Raw genomic sequence first — 23,345 nt, forward strand, 5'->3', positions numbered from 1 at the left:
AGACCAGAGTTAACTGAGAGATTTTATATGTACTGTACAAGGTCTTTTATTGCTTTGGCTTCCTGACCAGGTGCAAGCTTACTAAGAAATGTAAATTTAAGAGTTTCTGGTAGCCTGAGAATCAGAGGTGTCAAGAATGATGTAATCTAAAATGAGTCAGCAGTGACATATTATCACTTTAAGAGTTACATTTGTCTTCAGAACTGACATCACCAGCATTCTGCCTTTGTTCTGTATGTATGCAAGTTATTTAGAACATTGTTGCTTTTAGAAATAGATAGAAAACAGTAAGATTAGACTAGCTGTTTTCTATATTTATGTCAGACTATCCTACACTATTATTTTAAAGTTCCTGTGTCTGAACTTTTGACTAGCATTGTGTTGAATTGAGAAGATTTGTCTTGTGTTTTTATTTATTATTAAAATATGTTTAAACCTTTCAACTGTGGCTTTTTTGGGTAGAGATGATTTAATCTCTAGAGTACTTGCATGTATTTAGTGATAATGTACTAAGCCACTCCTATAGCCTTAAAAGTTCTAGTTACACTTACTATTTGGGTAATAGTATTGCACAGTAACATTTGACACCATTTAGTAAGGGCCTTATTAGTAGCTGATAGTAGTGGCTGGTGAAAGTAATTACTACCTTATAGTGTGTGCCGAAAGGGGGCACAGCTAGAGAGCCTGTGTCAGCCTTCCCCAGGGGTGTCTATGTGTTTGTATATAAATCAAGTATGTGTGTGTGTGTGTCAGCTACTTGGGCAGGGACACGAAACACAGAGAGGGTACTGGAGGTTTTAGCTTGACCACTAGGCTGAGATCTGGACCCTATAGCTGTGCCAGTGGGGAGTCTTATTGGGGATTTGGAGAGAAAGGGAGAAACCAGCCCCAGACTGACTGTGATCGCTGTGTGTTCTTAAGGGAAATTGTACTTTACTGTGTGTGTACTTGTTATCCTTCCCAATGTGCATGCCCCTCACTGGTGCTAGTGGTGAAGATTGAGGCTTCTTGATTACTGGGCCAGTACACAGGCGTCACACATGCACTTATTTACCTCTTATGAAAAACACATCTTTTTATACCCATTTCCTCCCTACTTATTCAGTATGCAATAATTTAAATGCAGATATTTAGCATATATTTTGTCACTACCCCAGTGGAGATATTATGGTCTTGTATTCAGAGTCAGATCCAGCACTAGGCAATCTAGTCAGTTGTCTGGGGCCCAGTGGCTGGAGGGCCCATTGGCCACCACATTTACTTTTTAATTAAACAAACATTTCTTCTTTAAAATGCAGACATACTCTGCATACATACATGTGTTTGTAGTAAGAGACATGCCAACATGGATACAATGTAAATGCATTTTGTGCACTTACAGCTGTGAAAGAGGTGCGTGTGAAATCCTTCTTGCCATGAGATATGTGTGCAAAATACCTTAGTTAAGGTTGGCATGTTAATCAATTAACTTACTCAGGTGCAAACTCCTGTATCTTGGTTATAAGAGACAAAAGCCTGAATCTTCTACATCAACTACCAGGCTGCTCAAAGAATTGTGAGTTTCAGTGCATTATCAAGGAATTGTGAGTGTCAAGGGATGATAAAAGTTTGCTGTTGCTCGTGCCAAGTCCGTTTTCAATGTGGAACTCTTTTGTTTAGCAAATGGCAGTCAGTATTTGTGCTACAGCATTTGAAAGCAGTGTTGGTAGCACACTTGTCTTTGGTGCAGAAGGCTGTGGGTTCTACTTCCACACCATGGGGATGGAGGTGCTGCACTCGTGTGTGTCCTTCTTTGGATGAGATGCCTAGTAAGTATGAATTTGTTGTCAGTTTGCCAGTCATTCCCTATTGCAATATTACCAGCTTACCAACTTTTTTTTTTTTTTTTTTTTTTTTTTTTATGTAACACAGGCAGTTGATTCTTCAAGGAAAGCAGGCACTGAATTTGTAGATTAAACACTGAAACCTGAAGTTGTTTGCCAGTAGCAGCCTAAGTTACAGATCCCTTTAATGTGGAATTATTCAGGACTTAATTCTACAGTAAGCTTTTATGGTTGAAATTTTCTGGAACCGGTAATTTTGTCATTAGTTGTTCATATACTTTGTTTCATTGCTTACTGGAAAAATGTTCAAAACTACAAATTTAACACACACTAACAAGTGGTGTTGTATTATATAAGAAATATAACTTAATACAAAGAACACATGCACGTATGCATGGTCCTAAAACTGTGTGCATACAACATATGATTTGAAAACAGCCCAAAGGTAAATTTAACCCGCCACTGGCCAGATGCATTTTTTTAATGTGGGTTTCAATGCTGTTTTAAGGGTAGAGAAGTGTACTGTTCACACCAAGGCTTCTTACATTGTGGGACTATATTGTTTGTTTAGTAAATTAGTACCAGTGTTTGTGCTACAAAATTTGAAATAAAAGGTTTTAAATTAAATCCACGTCTGTTACAATTGTAGAAGTAAAGAAAACAGTATGCACACTGACAGGCTTGAACAGTGTTTATGAGAAGTGGGAGAAATAGCCAAGTAATGGGACAATGGAATGGCTGTTGGCCATACCTCTCAGTGCAAAACAGCTGGATAAAGCCAAAAATAGGACAATTTTTAGATATAGTTCCTATAAACTTTGCATTAGCAAGCACAAGCATCTTCTGAAGGGTATGAAGTCTGAAACTCAAACTTATGTCATTATTTAGTGACTTCAATCCTCAACACAGGTTGACAGACAAGATCAGACAGGAGTCCCCATGGACTATGATGCTTGCGGATGACATTGTGATTTATAGTGAGTGGGGAACAGGTTGAGGAGACCCTGGAGAGGTGGAAACATGCTCTAGAGAGGAGAGGAAAGAAGGGGTCAGCAGGACCCAAGACAGAATATATGTGTGTGTGAATGAAAGAGGGGAGAAAGAACAGAGAATCTGAGTACAGTTGGCGAAGATGGATGAGGTTAAATACTTGAGATCAACAGTTCAGAGTAATGGTGAGTGTGGAAGAAGAGAGTGTGCAAGCAGGGTGAAGTGGGTGGATAAGAGTGTCAGGAGTGATTGGTGACAAGACGGGTACCAGTAAGAGTGAAAGGGAAGATCTACAAGAGGATAGTTAGACCAGCTATGTTATATGGGTTGGAGATGGTTGCACTGATGAAAAGATAGGAATCAGAGCTGGAGGTGGCAGAGTTAAAGATGTTAAGATTTGCACTGGGTGTAACAAGGATGGACAGGATTAGAAATTAGTATATTAGAGGGTCAGCTCAGGTTGAATGATTTGGAGACAAAGCCAGGGAAGCGAGATTCTGTTGGTTTGGACATGTGCTGAGGAGGGATGGTGGGTATATTGGGAGAAAAATGCTAAGGATGGAGCTGCCAAGATGACACGCAGGTGGTTGGTGTGACACAGCAAGATGTGGAGGACAGGATGAAATGGAAACAGATGACCCACAGTGGCGACCCCTAACAGGAGCAGCCAAAAGAAAAAGAATCCTCCTCAATGATTTTCCAGAAAACCTCAAATTTTATGAGGAATGGATCAAAAATATGAGACAAAAATCTGGGCATTCTGTGAAAATCTGGACAGTTGACAGGTACTGGGGGGGGGGTCATTATACTGCCTAGGGCCCCATATGACTATGACCTGGCTCTGCAAGTATTACAAACATCAATTTACACAATTTGCCCCAGAAGTGATGCATCTTAAATTCTGGGCTGGACTTTACACATGCATGTTATTACATTACAAAACAGAATCTTTCTAGTAAAAGTTCTACATAAAAAAACAAAGTCATAGCAATGAAGGGACAAAGGGTGAATGGTTGCACTGGATATAAGCTGTCAGAGGGTGTAGTCTGAAGTTTAGAAGAGGTGCTCACCAACTGGTTCCTGTAGACACTATCAATCATTTAAGCAGCCAAGATGGTGACAGTGTAGCTGTAGTTTAGCAAAGGTTTTTGACAAAGTTTAGCAAAGAACTATTAATAAAAAATGTAAGACTTCAAGCTAGGAAAGAGATGTTGCATGTAAATGACAGTGAATATTGGAAATAATTGTTACAGCAATTTGTTACAGTTTAGTAAAGGCGTCTGGTACAACTTTACATTCTACTTTTTCTTTATACGCTCCTTTTACTGCCTCTTACATTGTTTGTACAATATGTGTGCTTTACTACTGCAATGTGCCCAATATACTACATTGTATCTAGTCTAACTATTTGTATTTTTTTTGTACTGGAGCTCTTCTCCCTTGTCTCTGTTGAAAATGGGATTTATTGCATAGTAGGACTATCTGAGTAAGCAAATGTATAGGCTAAAGATCTATTCTTGTTTTGTCCCCAGATGGGGGCATTGCCCAAAATACCATGCAATTTGCTATAACCCAACTGCTTAATGGACTAATCAACAAGATATTTTCTCAACAAGGTTTTCTACCTCTATAACATAGTATTTAAATGTATACAAGCTGTCACCCAAGTTCATGGGAAAAAAACATTGATTGGAAAGCATCATGAGGATGTTTACATCGAATGTTCAAACATCTCCTACCATGACGCTGGATTTTTATGTTTACTATACTTTAAGAACTTTTAAAAGTTTTATTTAGTCTATTCATATATGTGGGCTACCTAGTGGGCCAGATGGTGGTGGTTTTTTTTTTATTTTTATTCAGTTACATTCCTACCTTTAACTGAAAATGCAACTGCATTCTACCCACCTAGTCCTACAAGTCTCTCTCCACCTCTAAACCCCTCTCCAGCTATGATTACTAGCCTCTCTAGCTATGATCTATAGGCTACCACACATGTACATATTGTAAATATCAATTTTGTACCATCAATTTTGTACCATGTACCTAAGAATCTACACCTGCTCTCTAACATGAAATTTAAACTGTAAATTGTTCATTAATAATATTGTGCCTGCATCTAAAGGTAATATGTAACTAAGAAATTACACCTGCTCTCTAGCATGAAACACAATTGTAAATTGTTCTTCTTTTCTTTGTAACATGGAGCTTTTCTCCCAGGGCCTCCACTGAAAACGAGCTCTCTGGGCCCAGTGGACATCCCCGGTCATCAAACTGGAAATATATACACACATATATATATATATATATATATATATATATATACAGATATATACATATATATATATATATATATATATATATATATATATATATATATATATATATATATTTTTTTTTTACACATTACATGCCAATGAGACAGTGAACCAGCACTCGTAATGAAAATAAAGGATGTACCCACCTCTTACTTGCCAACTGACCCAAAGAATGACATTTTTATATCCAGAAGATAGAATCCCACAGTTGGAATGGGTTAAAATCCTACAGCTGGAATGGGTTAACTAATGATGAAGCCCACTGCATCTGCAGTGGGTAATTAGGCACTGCTAGTGTTAGGCTTGAGGTCGGGGTCGGGGTCAGAGACCATAGTTTGGGAAAAATGACAACATAAAAATATAAAACGGCAATTGCATGTCAAGAATGGTTTTATTTCAGGTACTGGCATTAAACTCACACACACCTCACCTGAGTGGGAAACTTGGCAAGCAAGAGATGCAGGAGAGGCATAGATAAAGTATTAGACTGGTATTCATAGTCTGGCACTTTGAATTTTTTATAGCGGTAATCAGTGAAGAGTAGAGCTAAGTGGATATGCAAACCCCAGACTTTCAGCATGAATATGGATATGCAAAGGAGTTATTACAAACCCCCCCCCCCCAATCGCAAAAGCTTAACATGCTTAACACATAAATGATAGAGAGACAGCTAATATGCGGATGTTGTTGTACGAGTGGGATTCATAGATATGAAGTTATAATGAGGTTATTAGCATACAAAGCATGTAAATAGCCCTGAATTTACACCAGCAAGCAGAAGTTTTCCCAAAGAGTACAGACATGCAAGGTGAAGATGAATGTGGTAAAACACTTTTCATTTCTGTTGCTTGTGTAGACCTGGATATTTTACTGGACGGATATCTTGGATAAAGGTTTCATTTAATGCTTGTGCATACATGGATATGTACACCTGAAGGTGTTGCTGTGGGAAATAATTCATATGTGTGTCAGGGAAGTGCTTGGATATATATTGTTAGACTGCTGAATTGATTGCTGGGCAAAAATAACTTATTTTGTCATGTTAATCCTTGTGCATATTTAAGACAAGCTAATGAAGGGATTGCTGGGGGAAATAATTCATGTGTGTGTCAGGGAAGTACTTGTGCATACTTGGACAAACAAGTTGGCAGATTGCAACTCCAACATCAAAGGTGAAGCATCACTTTTAATAATGGATGTACTTATCGTGCGGATGTCGGCCTATGAATTCCAAAACTACCCCACTATCATATGCACTTTACAACATTTCTCATTTGCATCTCAATATTTTTTAACACCCGTCACAGTAGTGTAAATAGCCTCTATGAATCTCACCTTTGCTACACTCATTATTCACAAGCATCAGGGATACCCCTATTGCATTTGAACAAGTGACTATGAATAACTTTTAGTAACTACCAAGTGGACATTTTTTTTGTTTCAAAGGCTTAATATGGAATAAGGCAAGTTTCTAATGGTTCTGTCAGATACAGACTTCAAAACAAAATATTCACTAGCACAGCTAAATGTTTTAACTTAGTGAAACAGAAATCAAATCAGGATTATACAAACTACAACATGTTAGGTTAAATCATAAAGACACATTCACTAGTGAAGCCCACCTACTATTGGGCTGTGACATTCTCTCTCAGACCAATCTGTGTATGTTAATACCACAATATCAACATTTTTTTCATTAACATACATGACAACATGCTCTGCTAGTATCATTGTCCAGCTACATCACAATAGAAGCATAGACATCACCATTCTTGGAAACTTCTCCTTTCAAGATGTCTTTTGCACTGCTAGAATTTTTGAGGGCTGCATTACAAAAATTCTGCATCACATTTTCAGGCTTGTCAATAGTCCGTTTTTATGCATGACTATTGCAACTGCTTAGTACTTCTGGGAATTTGATGAACCAAGTTTGTCAGTTAGTTACTGAAACAAAAAACAGACATTTCACAGGTACCCCAAACAAGTGAAATGAAATTTTTTTGCATTATTTCTTTAAATAGACACAAAAATAAAATTAAACAAATATTAACATGTATACAAGTACGTTAAAGCAAATAATAACAGCAACAAAAACACTAAAACAAGCATCTAATATATAAAGTAAACAAAGCTGCATATATACAGGCAAACAGAGAGAGCAAATAAATAAAAATACAAAAGGCATATATGAAGTTCCAACACATAAAAGCAGCAAGCAGAATTATTACCAATTTGGTTGTGTATTTCAAACGAGTTTATATTGCCAATTATGTTAGCCCACAATTAGAGTTTACTGCACCTATGTAGTAGTTTCAAATCTTGGGTTCAGTTTCTAATAGATGAAATTATCTTTTTCCTCACTCATTCTGTGATACAAACAGCTTAGAAGCGTCTAGAGCTGCAAAAGTCTAATTGCCATAGAGACTGTCTTACTTGCAAGATCTGCTGTAACAAAGAAGGAAAGCAGAAAAAGCCAATTAAATGTGCCTAGAAATCAGCTGACAGAACAGCAATGCATTCTGGGAGCACTGGTTAAGTTCTCATTATGGTTCATTATCCCCCAATCCCAGTAATATACATAATTTTCAGCTTATAACAGTGAATTAATAATACAAAAACAAACAGTACTGAACACTAGCAGTTAAAAGAATATTCAAGGATGGAAGCATGTCTACAAAACAGACAGATTTAAGTGATCATACAATTTAGTATTTACAGTCTCAGCATGTTATTCTGGCAGTCAGGTTAAGGTAGCTATATATTTTTATCGATGAACAAATTGGAAAGCAGAACATGATTACAGCCACTTACATCTATACACTACAGTGAAACTCGTAGATCTCATTTTATAGGAGACACAGATGTTAAAATATAAGCAAGCTTGTCATCACAAGGAAGTGTACAGGCCAGTACATGTAACTAAATCAAACAAGTCAATGAATCTAGTACTTTGAGAACTAAAACCTAAAACTTCATGAGACACAGCTGTTACAGCCTAAATCCAAATGAAAGGGTTACCATTTTGATAATCAGAACTAGCAATCACTGCAGGCTTATATGAAATGCGTTAGGATACTACAGAAAAACAATGGAACCAAGAGAAAACAGGAGGTAATTCTACACATCATATCCTACCTGAAATGGTGCATTCTGCATGCAATTTGATGGTTGTACCATCTACGAATAAAGAAATTCCTGCAAATATACTCGACTAGTGGCTAATAACATACAAAGCAAAGCAAAAGTTGATGGTACAAACTATCCAAACATACTCAGTTACCACTATACTGTTTCAAAAAGTGTAGTAATACTGTGGACACTAAATTTTATATGTTTACTGCTTATATCTGCTGTTCAAATGTGCACAAAAAGGCCAGAGTCTTTTGTGCCTAAAAAGGCCAAACTCTTGTCTAGAAATGGTCCCTGGATTAGTTCACTTACCAGGGACACAAATAACTGCAGCAAATTACAAAGCAATAAATGCTGCAGCACAAAGAATACCATCTTGAACATTTCAGTGGAATATCTTCACTATTCAACAACAGGCAAAGCAGCAGTTTTCTATATTACTGTTCAAGGCAGGGGTGTGTGTGTGTGTGTGTGTGTGTGTTTATTTATTTCCAGTTCGATTACCAAGGAAGTCCAGTGTGCCGAAATTACCCATTTTCAGTGGAGGCCTGGGGAGAAAAGCTCCAAGAAGCATTATACAGTTCAGATACAAGTGATACTAAAGTATAAAAGATAACATTATATAGAACAGTTACAAATAAGCACATTCAATATCATGCATAGTTAAAATTCATTGTGAGTGAAAATAAGGGTTATACAGTGTTGGTATTATTTATTTATTTATTGATTGACATTTGTTTACCAGTGAAGTCTGACTGGGTAATAAATACCCATTTCAGATGAGGCCCGGGAGAAAAGCTCCAGACAGTTATTATCAAATAAAATAATAGTATGTTATATAATAAAAAAGCATACATGCATAAAATAGACATTGATTGTGGAATACACAGTATACAATAAAGCATGAGGAGATACCAGTGATATAATAAAAAGAAAAATACAGTTAAATATGAAAGCATAGTCTACTAGGAAATAATAAAAAAGACGATTACATTTTCTATATAATTGGCCATATCAACAACACAGAATGGACAATATTCCATCTGTAAAAAATAGCAGAGGATGGGGTTGGTTACCTACCTGGCACAATTTTCTTTTCTATACAACTATTAAACACCTTAATAAAACAAATGTTAAGACATTCTTCAAGTAAGCAGGCCATATAAGCACTGTAGTCCTGCACAAATATATGTTTACAAAGGAAATTATTGTGTATTCATGGTAGTAAATAAGTGAAAATGCCTCTAGATAAAGTACTACACATTGCTATATCATATTTACTAAATCTTACAAAAGAAAAGGAAGGCCAGTGCCTCTCACACTCAAATTGTAGTTTACTAAATTTAACATGTTCCTAGGTGTGATGATGTCAAAGGAAAGAAAACCACTGCAGGCAATACTAATATATGCTGACCAGAACAACTTGTCAAACACAAGCCAGATAAATACCACCGAGAGAGTTAGAATGGTTGCTCTGTGTGTGTGTATGTACGTGTGTGTATAAAATGCAACCTCTCCTTTGGCTCTCCATTAGTCCCGTTATCAGATTTCCAAGGTCCCGTTTTCAGACTGTATTAAGTAAATCACAACACAGCTGCAACCCCAGCTAATTAAAATGGATAATTACACAACACTGTAAGACACACTTGCTTGCATGTCATGTGAATGAAAATAAAAAGCAAGCAGTCATTTTTGCAGAAGACAGCAGGAAAAACATTCTCATGGAGGAGCTCCTACTAAATGAATTTTCTGCAAGCTTTTATTCTGTTTAGTTTTCAGCCCTAGCTCAGCTCTGTCAGCAAATGAACTCCCACAGGCTGTTTCCACCCAGGAAAGTGTAGCGCTGCCATTAAACCACAGCTATGAACACAGTGCCAAAATGAAAAGGAGTTCTCACTTGACAATTAATCACTGACTGAAAACAGCAGAAAGCTATCTGAAAGAGAGATGGTATCTTAGATAAAAGATAAGGAAAGGAAAATAAAGACAATGCACAGTTATAGACTCTTGAGGTGCTTACCAATCATATTTCTGCTAGTGTGTTAACACAATCAAGAATCAATTGCTTTACTTTAACAGTCACAGGAATATGATGTCAGCTGTACATATGCAGCTACGGGAAACATACAACACTGTTATTCAAACAGTATTAACAGTCATAATGAAAGGAAAGATATACATAAACTAAATAGGCAATATAAAACAGATTACAGCTGTTCTTTTAAATATTCTTCTTGCCATCAGTGGCTTTTCAAAGACTTGAGTGTTCAGCAGGTTTGCAAGTCTGAATCCAGGAGGATGCATCTGTATCAGCTGTTGGAGACAGTTCTATGTAGACCACCTTGAGAAAAAAAATCTAGGATATTGGGGGAGGGTGGATTTTGCAGCAAAACTCCATAAGTATGAAGCACAGTAAAGGAATACTAGTGGGAAATGTAGCCAGTGTGTTAATTATTTTTCAGGTCAGGTCAAGTGAAGGGTCCTACAAACACAACTGCCAAATTATCATATAGCAAAATAAGGCAGATACAAGCAGTATCTCAAGCTTACTCTTACCTAGCAATTGGGGTAGGGTGGGGGAGGCAACAAGAGCTGGAAGGCTCTCTACTAGAAAATTAAAAATTGTAGCAAAGAAACCAAACAGCAAACCAAAAATCACTTTGCAAGTCCTGTGTGAGGTCTGAAACAATACAGTGCATCACGCAAGCTCTGCTCTCTGAACCCATATTCTGATATATGCACCCTTCAAGAATACAGGAACAGGATGAGCATTTTCCTCTCCCTACTGCTGTAGTAATTTTCCTGTTGCTGGATGTTTTAAGTATTTTCATTTTGTACAACTTAAATCAAAGTTTTGTTATTCAAAGTTCCTATGGGAAGCCAGTAGGTCTGCAAAAAAACATATTTGTTATGTAACAGTTGAGTGCTCTGTCGTACTATGGTAGCCTTCACATGGGAATGTGCACAAACTGAAACATGCTTATATGCTTCATCCAACCAGTGAGTGCATAACTTAATGCCCACCCCTTAAAAACTTCATTCATCTTTCCATTTTGTAAGGGGGTGTAACTTGTCATGCAATTCATACAAACTGCAGAACATGTAAATAGAAAATAAAAACAGTGTTCTGGGCATAATTATAACTGCTCTGCCCACTAGTGGCCAGAACTGGCCCTGACAGTTGCCTTTCAGTCTGCAGATCAAGGGACCCTCTTATCACTTCAGTAATAATCACTCATGAATGGACAGTCACAATTATGTAACCAGAGTTTGTCTGTGAATGTCTGCTTTTTTATGCTTAAGAGGTACATGCATCAATTACATACGTATCAGTTATATGGGCAACATGTTCACTTACATACCCCATGCATTTACTGCAGCTATTCCCAATAACAACTGTGTAAACAGCACATTGCAAGAAACACACTGGGAAATTAAGTTTTAACAGCAAAAAAGTATTGTGCAATTCTTGGTAAAAGAAAAACTGCACATGAAGACTAGTTTGCATCTCTAAATGTAATGTGTTCTCTTTAATCCTGAGTTTCAGAATGATAACACACTCCCAGCAAAAAAGAACTGCATGTTTCAGAAGGTCCACAGCCGTCAATCAGTCTATAGCTCCAAAACGATGAGAAACTGACTCAGCATGCCCCCCCCCCCCCCATACTTTACGAAAATAAACAATAAAAATGATTTTTCAAACAAAGACTATATTGTTTTGGATTTAAAAGGCTCTCCAGTCCTTATCCCCCGTTTTCAAATACATGCAGAGCACAGACATGTTCATGCTGATTCGGGCTGACAGCAAGAGAGAAAAGCATATGGTTTCAATTAGCAAACTGGATACTATTTTTGCAATAAATACTTAAAAGAGCTTTAAGGTAGACTTACCAGATGGCAATGGACGCAACCTTTCTGAAGCTGCCTTTTTTGCAGTTTTGCTGTCCTCCAGGTTTGAAGATGCAGTCAATCTGCCCCTGACAGGGAGTTCCATGGAACCTTTAGCACCAGTGGCTAGTTTCCCAGTCAACATCGCTCTCTCCTTACGCTGCTCCTCGTCTCATGGTACGCTGCAAAAAAATAGCACTGCTACACAAGAACAAATCTCCCCCTTCTCTATGGTCGTGGCTAGATTCCCACGGCTGAAGAGACCTCACCGTCGTTACGACTGACGTCATGGAGCGGGGAAAGGGAGGAGTCGGGTACTTGGCTATCAGTTGTCTAGCGGGAGAGGGAAATAGACGGCCATTTGCTACACGACATCTTCCCTTGAAATCGGCCATTTGCTGCACGATATTTTCAACTATGCTTTGCGGGTGATCAGATATACCTCATTATTTTTCATAACTTGTATGTAGTTGTGTCTTAATAGTTAATTTGTGTACAGCATTTGATTAAAATTTGAAACTCATCTACTTAATGCACAAAGTGCATATTTAAAGGGTGTGGACTCTTCTCTGCGCGATGGGTCGGGTGCCGTGTGATGTAATTTTTGGTAAAATGCAAATCTATTTTTCTCTGATTTCTAGTCGTAATTTTGCATTGTGAGAACTGTTGTTAATTTTGCAAATAGATATGTAGGTTGATCATAAAACTTATGTGTGGGAATAATTATCCCTTGTAAGGTATTCTGTAACAATTACTTACATTAACTACATGGATTGGTCATTAAAATGGTTAATCAAATGGACTAATTTTCTATGCTTAGCAGTTCAGGCTTGAGAAACATGGATGTTCTTTGAAAAAGCAATATGCAATTTATGTAAAGCAGCATTGCATGTATGATTTAATATGTATGTGACTAAATGCACAAAAGTGTATTTTTTTCCTTTTTTCTTTTTGTATTTTAATAACAAAGTTGTGGGAAAGTATAATCACTAATCTTAAATGTAAATGATGTAAAGCTGTCAAAATCTTATACTTCTATCATTTGTATGTGATGGGGAAGCGATATTTGTTAGTTTAATGATTAAAATTGTATAATTGTTTGTCTTTATTTGATCAGTGTTAATTGAATGCACAAAAGTGTTTAAGTACTTTTTTCTTTGGGTTGGATTCTTATTTATATTCATGTTTTCAGGGATGTTGAATATAAAACTACCAAAAATCACTTTAACCTTATTATCTTTGTGGGGTGATGTACCTATTAAAGAGCTAGGTACAGAAACTGAAAAAGTAAAATTTTCATGTTACCACAGAGTTCTTCACAATCCAAGCCTGCCAGCTAGTGCCATAAGTACATGTCAGTTATTTAATTCTTCCCTAGTCCTGGGGGGGGGGGGGGGGGGGGGGTAGAACAAATCTTATATTATTGACCATAATGCAGTATGAGGTTTCAGTTGATGATATTACTATTTCTTTTCTGTATTGTTTGATCCCAGTCCCATTCACTTACAGTGGAAATAATGAGAGCTACTGGCAAGTATGAGAATCCTCAGTAAAAAGTGTCAGTGACAGTTTTGCAGTAACTCTTGCATATATTTTTTACAAATGTGGACACAACATCTCTGAAAAGGTTAGATAAATGAGATAATTGAACTTTTTTAAGAAGTAATATTTGTAAGTTTCAGAACATGATTTCATTTCATGAGTAAGCCAGAATGTTGTATTTCTTGCATTGCAAAGCTCATTTAATTAGTGAAGTTAATCTCAGTCTTTATTGGGATTATTCACCTTCAAACTATAAACAGTTGAACGCATTTACAGCACTGGGAAAGGGAAAGAGTGCAGCTTTATACATCAGCATAGAGTCTAAAGAGTTGCAATTTTTTTTTCTTCCCTCAGTTCACAGTCTTTTGCCACCAGTACTCTCCTTGTTCACCATATCTGCTGAACCCACCTTTATCTCCCTGGGCTCAGTCCAACCAATGTACACGGATGATAAGAAGATTGAGGAAGCTGAGGGAAGGTGGCAAATTTTTAGGACACTCTGTGCAAAGGAAATGTTCCATTTGGGGCATAGTTCTTTAATTGAAATTTTGCCTGTTTTCTTTTAGTTTGTTTGAATGAGTGTGCAAAAATAAGTCATTGTGTGCATGTGTGTATGTCTCCTGTTATTGCTAGGTAATTCTTCAAAGTTTACATCTGCATCGCAGCAAAGACTATTCCCCTCTATCCTGCACATGTATCCTTCTTCATGTACGAGGACAAGGGTTATCACTAGCTTAGGAGCCAGAGAGCTCTTGCCTAACCTGCTTACCATATTCTGGACCTGTGCTGTAGTACTGGCATGGAAGCTGAGCTGGATGTGAATGACCATATGCTTCTCGTAAGATTGGTGGGCCATATATGCTCAATCCTACTCCTTTCCTGCTGATAAATGATCTCTGATCATCTGAATCACAGTCAGGGTTTTATTCTCAATGCCACAGAGCCCACTTTTTAGTATTTAATTGTTTTGTCATTTACTGAACTGTCATGTTAATATAGGTTCAGTGGATATTGACACTAGCTGGAGGGATAGTCTGAAAGCGGTTGTGGAACATTGCCATGGTGTCCCTTTCAAAGAGAAGGCTCATTCCAGTCATAGACGTAATGCTAATCAAGTGAAATTGGTACTGTACACAAAATGGTTACTAGTGTAATCTTGATGGCACAGGCAGGTGACATTGATTATTAGAGAAGACTTTAATGTGCAACAGTTACAGGAGTGGAAAGAGAATTTGACTGCAATATTTTGATATGAGGATGAGTAAACATAGTTGAGCTGGGGAGATGATAGTACATGTGGACGAATTTTGACATTGCTTGAGGTACAGGAAGGCAGTGCTCTGGAGTCTGTAAATGAAGCATTAGCTTTGGCTGACATAATGGGCAGTGACAGCAAATGGTGGATATTAAATGAGGTACAGATTTACACTAAAATGTAAAAGGGAAACTGGTTAGGGTCACTGATGGTGTGAAGAGTTGAGAACTGTCTTGAACTGCAAAGATGGTGACAAGACACCTATAGTATGCTTGGAGTGCAGTGATGGTTGATGCTGACAGGTGCTGGAAAAACACAGAGGGATAATTGACAGTGCCAAATGCACACTGAGATGAGTGACTTGTTGAATTTGGGGATACATGAATAAGGATTTTGATAGGGACTGGGATATCCATCTTTGTGGGTAATGCTGACAGAAGGGAATATATACTAATGGGCAGGGCTAACAGTAGCTGTGGAGAGAAAGTGAGGATGCTGGTAATAATACTATACTGATGTGTTTATCGGGAGGTAGTGGTAGGCAGTAAGGGTCAGGGGGACAGAGATGAGCAGTATTTACAACTGTTGAGATATTGTCTGTATTAGCAGGGAATGGTCTGTGAGATACAAGCAGTACAGCGAGGCAAGGGTTGAAAGAGACAAACAAAGCAGGCCAGTGTTTTCTGTGAAGGGATACAAATTGCTGACACGGACATGAGAGACAAACACTGGGTGTTTGAGGGCATACACTTGGCAGTTTGAAGTAAGCATTTCCCAAGAACTGCCACTTTAAATGTATTTATTACAAGTTGGTTGTTTAGCATTTAAACTTCTGAAGAACATACTCATAAATGAAGGCAAATTTAAGCAGGGAGATAGATAAATATCTTAAGCATGCAGGTAAAGAAAATAAACAAAAAGATATGTTAGAGGAGTAAAAATAATGATCAAAAAGGGAAAATCAGAACTTAACACCGCTTGAAAATAGGAAGGATGGTAATACGGACAGATCAAGGAATAAGCTGGCACAGGAGTAGGACAGTACAAGAGAGGTAGAGGAAAAAAGTCTGTACCATAAGTATGGAAAATGGGAGTAGGCTGAGATGATAAGGATGGGAGAATCAGGAAGGGAAGCACTGAAGCAGGAGTGAGATATGAGAGATACAAATGTTAGTGATTTGGCTAGTCCAGTGAGAATGAATAGAGAAGGAAATGACAAAAGATAAAATGTCAATGGTTGGAAAGGGCAAGAAAATGCACGATTAACTTGAGAGTATGATACAAATTTTCAGAATATGGACACGGCAGCAGATACATGAAGGAAGTGGTAGGATGGTTGATACATAATTTTCTTTCTCAACAGCACTGCCATAGGATAGGTGATGTGTTCTCTACTTTATTGATAACATTTTCATAAGAGACTGTCAAACCTTAGGTCAGATGTGTGGGAAATGCTGTTGTAAGAGCTTCTCCAATTGAAGAGCAACATGTTGTGAATCTTGACCTGCCAGACAATACTGTTTCACTGACAGAGGCATTGGATTGTTTCAGAATTTCTTTCAGGAGTGATGGCTTTTAAATTTGTAACTGGTGACCTGAGGGGGAGGGGTGACAGTATGCATTCTCTTCCTGAAGGTGGTAGTGCGTTGTTAGGGTGCAAATTGTGGACAGTCATAAGGTATTTTTTGGAAAAAGTGGAAGACCTTGTGGAACCTGGAGCTAAGTCCAGTGTTGTAGTACAATATATGGCCGCCTAGGTTCTCCAAACTGGATGTGAAGGAGTAGTATGGGAGTTTGTATGTCACAAAGCCATACAGGTTTCAGTGAGAGTTGCATTGTAGTCTGGAACTTTGGGACAGTACCTCAGAGATTCCAGCATGTGTAGACTGAGGGTCTTAACCTATGTCTTTCAAACATGTGACCTTGTTTTTAGAGGCAGTAGAAGCATTAGGGAATCTAAAATTTGTGGTTGGATGCTTGAGAACAGTAGCAGGAAATGCAGTCCGCTAAGTGGATGACAGCCAGTATGTGAATTTAGTTTTCCAGACTGCGTGGTCATGATTAAAGTACAGTCTTGATTATCTCTAGCCTATGACCAGAAAATTGGCAGTATATGTATTCGGGGGTTGATGACATGGTGCCAAGGTATGACTTTTACTTTCCTGAAACTGTAATGTCTTGGTTTCAGTGAGAGCAGCGTTGCATCATTTTAGACCTGAAGCTAGACACATTGTGGTTTAACCTGTAAAGGGAAGAAGGAATTAAATGTATTAATGCCTTCTGTGGTGCTTGTGTATCAGGCTGCAAATTTTGGACTAAAGTATCTGATGGCCTCAGATTTCTCTGGATTATTTCTAAGACTCCGATCATGTTAGTTCCTCGCCCACTGTTCCAAAAAAAGAAAATAACAGCAGAATGAGCCTTTTTGTACACCGTAGGCTCAGACTGTTCCTCAGCCACTAAATTGGTGATTCTGTAGTGGCCATTCATTGTTCCTCAGGCCACTAACTGGTTTCTCTGGGTTCCGCTGGTGTAGTGCCTTCGGCCATTGTGGAAAGGCTTTTAGCCACATCCTTTGTGGTTGTACCAGTGGCCAAACTGGGCATGGGGAAAAAACATCTTCTTTGAGTCTGGGAATTTCTCTAGCAAGCTCTTCCTGGGGTGGCCAGGGAAGAGAGCTGTTGCCCAGGATCAGGTGATGTCTCTTAGCCAGGCTTCTTCCAGGGATGTCCCTAGATAAAAAGAAACAAAAAATTAGATATTGCTTATCTAAGGGCACCTTGTCTGTTCACATGGATATTTTTCATACCTTGTTCTTGGGTTTATTGCAGTTTTTCATTCCTGGGGAGTCAAAGTCCTTACCAGACAGTGTACTGTATATAGATATTTCTGAGGGGACTTCCAGTATGGCGGCACAGTAAGTAAACGTGGGTCTCCCTCCTCCCAGCAGTAAAATGAAATAATGAGATGCCTCTATAAAAAAAAAAGAATAATCAAAGCTAAAAGTCATGAACATGAGCCCAAGGAAAGATGGAAGGCAGTGGAGAGTCAGTAATCACAGCAATGAAGTTAAAACAAATATTTTAAAGAACGCTGCAGCAAAGTGGCCAGTCAGAATGATACCAGCGATCCTAACAAACAATAGGAAAAGTTGAACATTGGGTCCAACATTAGAAAAAAAAGATTGATAAAATTTATAATGAAATCTTCAGGATGAGCAATACACTGCAAGAATGCATGAAGAAGAAGAATAGACTTAAGGAATTGGAAGAAGTTGGCAATTGCCATGAGGGTGAGATTGACAAATGCCTAAAAGAGAGCCAAGTAATTTAAAAACAATAAAACTGGAGAACCGATCACAAAGGGATAACTTAAGATTCACAGTGATCTCTGAAAAGTTATAAAGCACTGGTTGTGAGGAATTTGTGGCCAAGTAGATAGGTGAATGGACTGGATAACTGGCTCAGGGCATAGTGATCTAGAAGACAAATAAAGTTTATTTATGAGGAGCCCTCATGAAGATAGGCCAAACTGTTACTGATCAAGATAGGCCACAACTGTTACTGAACCTTTTCAGTCCCTATGATCTGACGTGTGTCTTCAACTTGCTTGTTGGATCCAACTTGACATAATCACTATAGTGTGCAGTGTTTAGATTTTGATATACGTATTTAGATATGGAGACATTAGATAATTTGATGTTTGGATAATTAGACGCATGAATTTAATAGGTATTTAGTGTGATGGTTGTGAGAGTGTTTCAATCTCTGGTTGTACGTATTTGCAGTAGTGTTTAACTGGTCTTTTGTTAAAGTAGGAAAAACAGACCAATTTTAAATAAAGTGTACCAAATGCAGACAGAAAATTCAACCTCGAGACTTACATGATCTGTGCATTGTGTGTTTATGAGTTTCTCATTTATCTGTGAATTACAAAATCTGTGCTTCATCTAGACCCAGAACTTTGCTGGACAGGAGGAATAAGTTGATTCCTGCCACCAGATCCAGAAGTCTCCAACCCAAAAAGGCTTTTACATATCATCAAAGCATGAAGAGTTGGATCCAAAAAAGAGACCTGGTGATTTTTCGGTACCAGTGGTCCCAAAGTTTGAGGTACATAGGGTCAATCCCTACCTGTATTGCTCCTCTGGATCGGGAGCTCATGGATCCTATCATTGTCCATGACTCTCCAAAGAAATCTTTGCCGACTTCAGAGAAATTTTGAGTGCTCTTCTTCTATCCATTCCTCAGCTCTTTCCATGTGATCCATCAGGTCTTACAGGAGTTCATTGGAAGCTGATTTGGGTCATCTAATGTAGAAGTTCCTCAAGACACAGATTTAGGGGATCATTCCATTGTCTTTGGCCCAGATTATTGTTCTCAACACACTGTGTTTCAGCTACAGTTACTTCAGAACTACTGTTCCACCAAGATCCTGTGGTCCCAGGGTTGACCTTCCATGTGTTTTCATCTTTAGGAGATATTGTTCCAACTAATACAACTCCGGCATCATTGGAGCCAGTCTGTTCTTCCACAAGAGGATTCGGATTGGCATCTTCAATTCCATCAGCTAGGTCGTAGCTCACAGCTGCATTGGTAGTAACTGAGACATCTGCCTTTGAATCCTCAGTTCTGATTCCCTCATTGGGGCTTGCTATCTTCTGGGTTTTGTGACCTCTTTAGTTATGATGGAGGTTGGCTAAGCCTTCCAGGTGTTTGAAAGGAGCATTTCTTCACCCAAGAGAGTGGATCTGCTGATACCACTGGTTTTGAGTCTACCCCACAGCTTCTATCCATTCTCATCAGTCATCAGCTGCTCAGTGTCACTCCATTGGCTTCATACCAGCTGCTCAAAAGAGTCATATGAGTAGTTAGGTGACGCATCACTTGATCTTCCAAAAAAGAGGGCATGTAAGAGGAAACACCGACTTTTCATCAGAGTCCCGCACCTCTGATACTGACTTGGAAATTCCAGTACAGTGTTGTTAAAGAGTCCGAGTATTTAGAGCAGTCCTTTCAACTAAAGAATTTTATTTCTAAAAACAAAATAGATCCAGTAATAACTCATCCTTCTTCAAAAAAGAGTGACTCTAGTTCATTCCTTTTGTAGGTTTTATTCAGATTAGTACTTTTATTCTTCTAGACTTTTTCAGATCAGTTCTTACATCTAAACTTTCTATAATCATGATACTACTATAAATAGTTACATAGGAGTCAGTAAACTGTGGGACAACCCAGTTCCACCTGATTGACATTTTATCTGCTCAGAATGAAGATATCCAATAAGTTATTAGACCCATCTTTACTTGTATGGTGGACCTTTCCACTACTCCGAATATAAATATCTGACAGGATGTGAGATTCATCCTCATTTGCATGGGGATGCTCGCAAGTAGTCCTTGGTAAGCCCAGTTGTCCAAGCCTTGGAAATCGTATGTTTTGCTATAGTCCGTTATTGACCAATTCTGTATTAAAGTCTGTCATTTTTATGTATAAACTCATAATCAATTTTACATGCGTAGCTACCAAACTGAGTTTTACAAATTATCTTACATTTTTTGTGGTCAACAATTCCCTCCTCCCAGCAGTAGAGTGAAATAATTAGACACATCTATAAAAAATAAGAACCCTGAAAGTTAGAAGTCATCAATATGAGCTCAAGGAAAGATGGAAGGCAACAGAGAGTCACTAGTCGCAGCTGTGAAGTTAAAACAGATCATCTAAAGTATTCTCCAGCAAAGTAGCCAATCAGAACGATATCAGCAGTCATAACAGGCAATAGGAAAAAGTGAAGATGTCAGGTCCAACATTAGAAGAAAAGATCGATAAAATGTATTCTGAAATCTTTAGGAAGTGCAATACACTGCAATAGTGCAGGAAGAAGAATAAAATTAAGGAACTGGAAGAAATGGGCAATAACCATGAGTCAAGATTGACAAATGCCTAAAAGAGAGGCAAGTAATTAAAGGGAAAAAAACTGCAGTGCAAGAACTGCAACAAGAAGAACTCAAAACTAAAAACAATGGAATTGAAAGACCAGTCACAAAGGGATAACTTAAAATTCACTGTGATCCCTGATAAGGTATAAGACACTGATTGTGAGGAATTTATGGCCAAGTAGGTAGGTGAATGGACTAACCTACCAGGTCAGGGCCAAGTAGGTAGGTGAATGGACTAACCTACCAGGTCAGGGCATAGTGATCTAGAGGACAAATAGAGTTTATTTATTAGGAGTCCTCATGAAGCTAGGCCATGACTGTTACCGATCCTGTTCAATCCCTTTGATCTGATGTATGGGTATTCAAGCCGCTTGTTGGATCCAACTTGACAATACCTTTTAGTGTGCAGTATTCAGATTTTAATATACATATTTAGATATGTAGACATTAGGTACTCTGATTTTGGATAATTAGGCACTTAGATTTAATAGTGTAAGTGTAAGAGAGAGTTTTTCAGTCTCTGGCTGTACACTTTTGCAGTAGTGTTTAACTGGCCTTTTGTTAAAGTAGAAAAGCAGACCATTTAAAAAAAATGTACCACGTGCAGACACAAAAATTCCACCTCAGGACTTACTTGGTCTCTGCATTGTGTGTTTAGGGGTTTCTCATTTGTCTGTGAACTACAAAATCTGTGCTTCCTCCAGATCCAGAGCTCTGCTGGACAGGAGGAATAAGTTGATTTTGAGAGGCTTCCTGCCACCAGATTCAGAAGTTTCCAACCAAAAAAGACTTTTGACATATCATCAAAGCATGCAGAGGCAGATCCAAAAAAGAGACCCAGTGAGTCTTTGGCACTGATAGTCCCGAGATTTGAGGAGCATACAGCCAGACCCCTACCTATACTGCTCCTTTGGAACCGGAGCTCATGGATCCTATCATTGTCAGTGACTTCCCAAAGAAGTCTTTGCCACTTCAGAGAAATCCGACTGCTAGTTCTGTTCTTCCTGGCCTTCTTCAACTCTTTTCATGTGATCCTTCAGGTCTTATAGGAGTTCCTCGAAAGCTGGTTTGGATCATCTGATTTAAAAGTTCTTCAAGATGCAGATTGAGATGGGGGTCATTATACCGCTTTTGTCTCCAAAAGTGGTTGAATCTGTCCATGTGCCCCTGAGTCTTATCCTTACCAGTCTGCATTTCAGCTACAGTTACTTTGGAACTATTTTTCCAACAAGATCCTGTGGCCCCATGGCTGACCTTCCATGTGTTTTCATCTCCAGGGAGTATCGTGCCAACTAATTCAACTCTGGCATCATTGGATCCAAACTAGTCTTCCACATGAGGATTCAGATTGGCATCTTTAGTTCTATCAGCTGAGCCATAGCTCACAGCTCAGTGCTGATTCCCTCATTTGGGCCTGCTATCCTCTCGGCTTTGGGGGCCTCTAGTTTTGATAGAGGTTGGCTCAGTCTTCCAGGTGTCCAAAGGGAGCATGTCTTCACCCAATAGAGTGAATCTTCTGATACCAGTGAGGAGGAAGAGTACACTGAGGGACAATGCCTATATTCTCATAACATTGCAAAACTATGGAATAGCCTTCCCACAGCTATCACTCAGCTTGACTCCCTAGTGGTCTTTAAAGCAGCAGTAAAAACATACTTTCTAAACAATCCAAGTTGTACCTGTAAACTGCAGTGTAAACCCAAACCCCCCCTTAACTTCAATAACATAAACCTCTCAACCCCATCGGATACCTCAACGTCAAGCAGTATTACACACTCATCTAATTTCTATATTTTATAATATATATTAAACTATACTAGGGTCATAGATTACTTTCATGTGAATTGAATACATGTAAATAAGTCTTCTGTAATTAGAATGTTTATATGTTAGTACTCATTAGCATATCTCAATGTTTGCACTATTTCTGTCTCAGTTTCTCTTATATACTATTAACTGTCTAATTATCTTACAACAGTGGATCTTTTTGTACTGCTTACTCTGTATATTAATAACTTTGTAACATGTTATGTCTGTGGAGCTTTTCTCCCCCCGCCTTCACTGAAAATGGGTCCTTGACCTAGTGGACTTCCCCGGTCAACAAATGTCAATAAATAAATAAAACACAGTTCCACCTTATTTGCATTTTATCTGCTCAGAATGAAAATATCTGATAGCATGTTAGACACACCTTCTCTCGTATGGAGGACCTTTCCCCTGCTCAGAATATAAACATCTGATAGGATGTTAGAGCGATCCTTGTTTGCATAGGGAGGCTCACAAGTAGTCCTTGGTCATCCCATTTGTCCAATCCATAAAAATCTTATGTGTTGTTATACTGTGTTATTGACCAATCCTCTATTAAAGTCTGTCCTTTTTTTTTTATAGGTTCATAGGTTTATACTAGGCTATCTGCCCTAAGGCATTTATAAGCCTAGCCCAAATTTTTGTGGCTTACGCCA

The 23,345-nt window shown here is 38.3% G+C and overlaps 1 protein-coding gene across 3 annotated transcripts in view; it reads right to left on the reverse strand.

The window, feature by feature from the left end:
• Window positions 1–12,405, reverse strand: part of AHDC1 (AT-hook DNA binding motif containing 1) — a 1,805,436-nt gene extending 1,793,031 nt beyond the window's left edge. For 2 of the 3 annotated variants that reach the window (XM_044084484.1, XR_006366341.1), the window contains exon 1: window positions 12,152–12,405. In XM_044084484.1, coding sequence (XP_043940419.1) covers window positions 12,152–12,293 — 142 coding nt within the window. In that variant the 5' untranslated portion in view covers window positions 12,294–12,405. The remainder of the gene's footprint in view (window positions 1–12,151) is intronic. The other variant, XR_006366343.1, reaches the window with a different exon arrangement.
• Window positions 12,406–23,345: the final 10,940 nt, after the last annotated feature.

The sequence above is a fragment of the Protopterus annectens genome, chromosome 1.part1, assembly GCF_019279795.1.
Source record: "Protopterus annectens isolate FY-2018-M chromosome 1.part1, PAN1.0, whole genome shotgun sequence".
Lineage (NCBI taxonomy): Eukaryota > Metazoa > Chordata > Ceratodontiformes > Protopteridae > Protopterus > Protopterus annectens.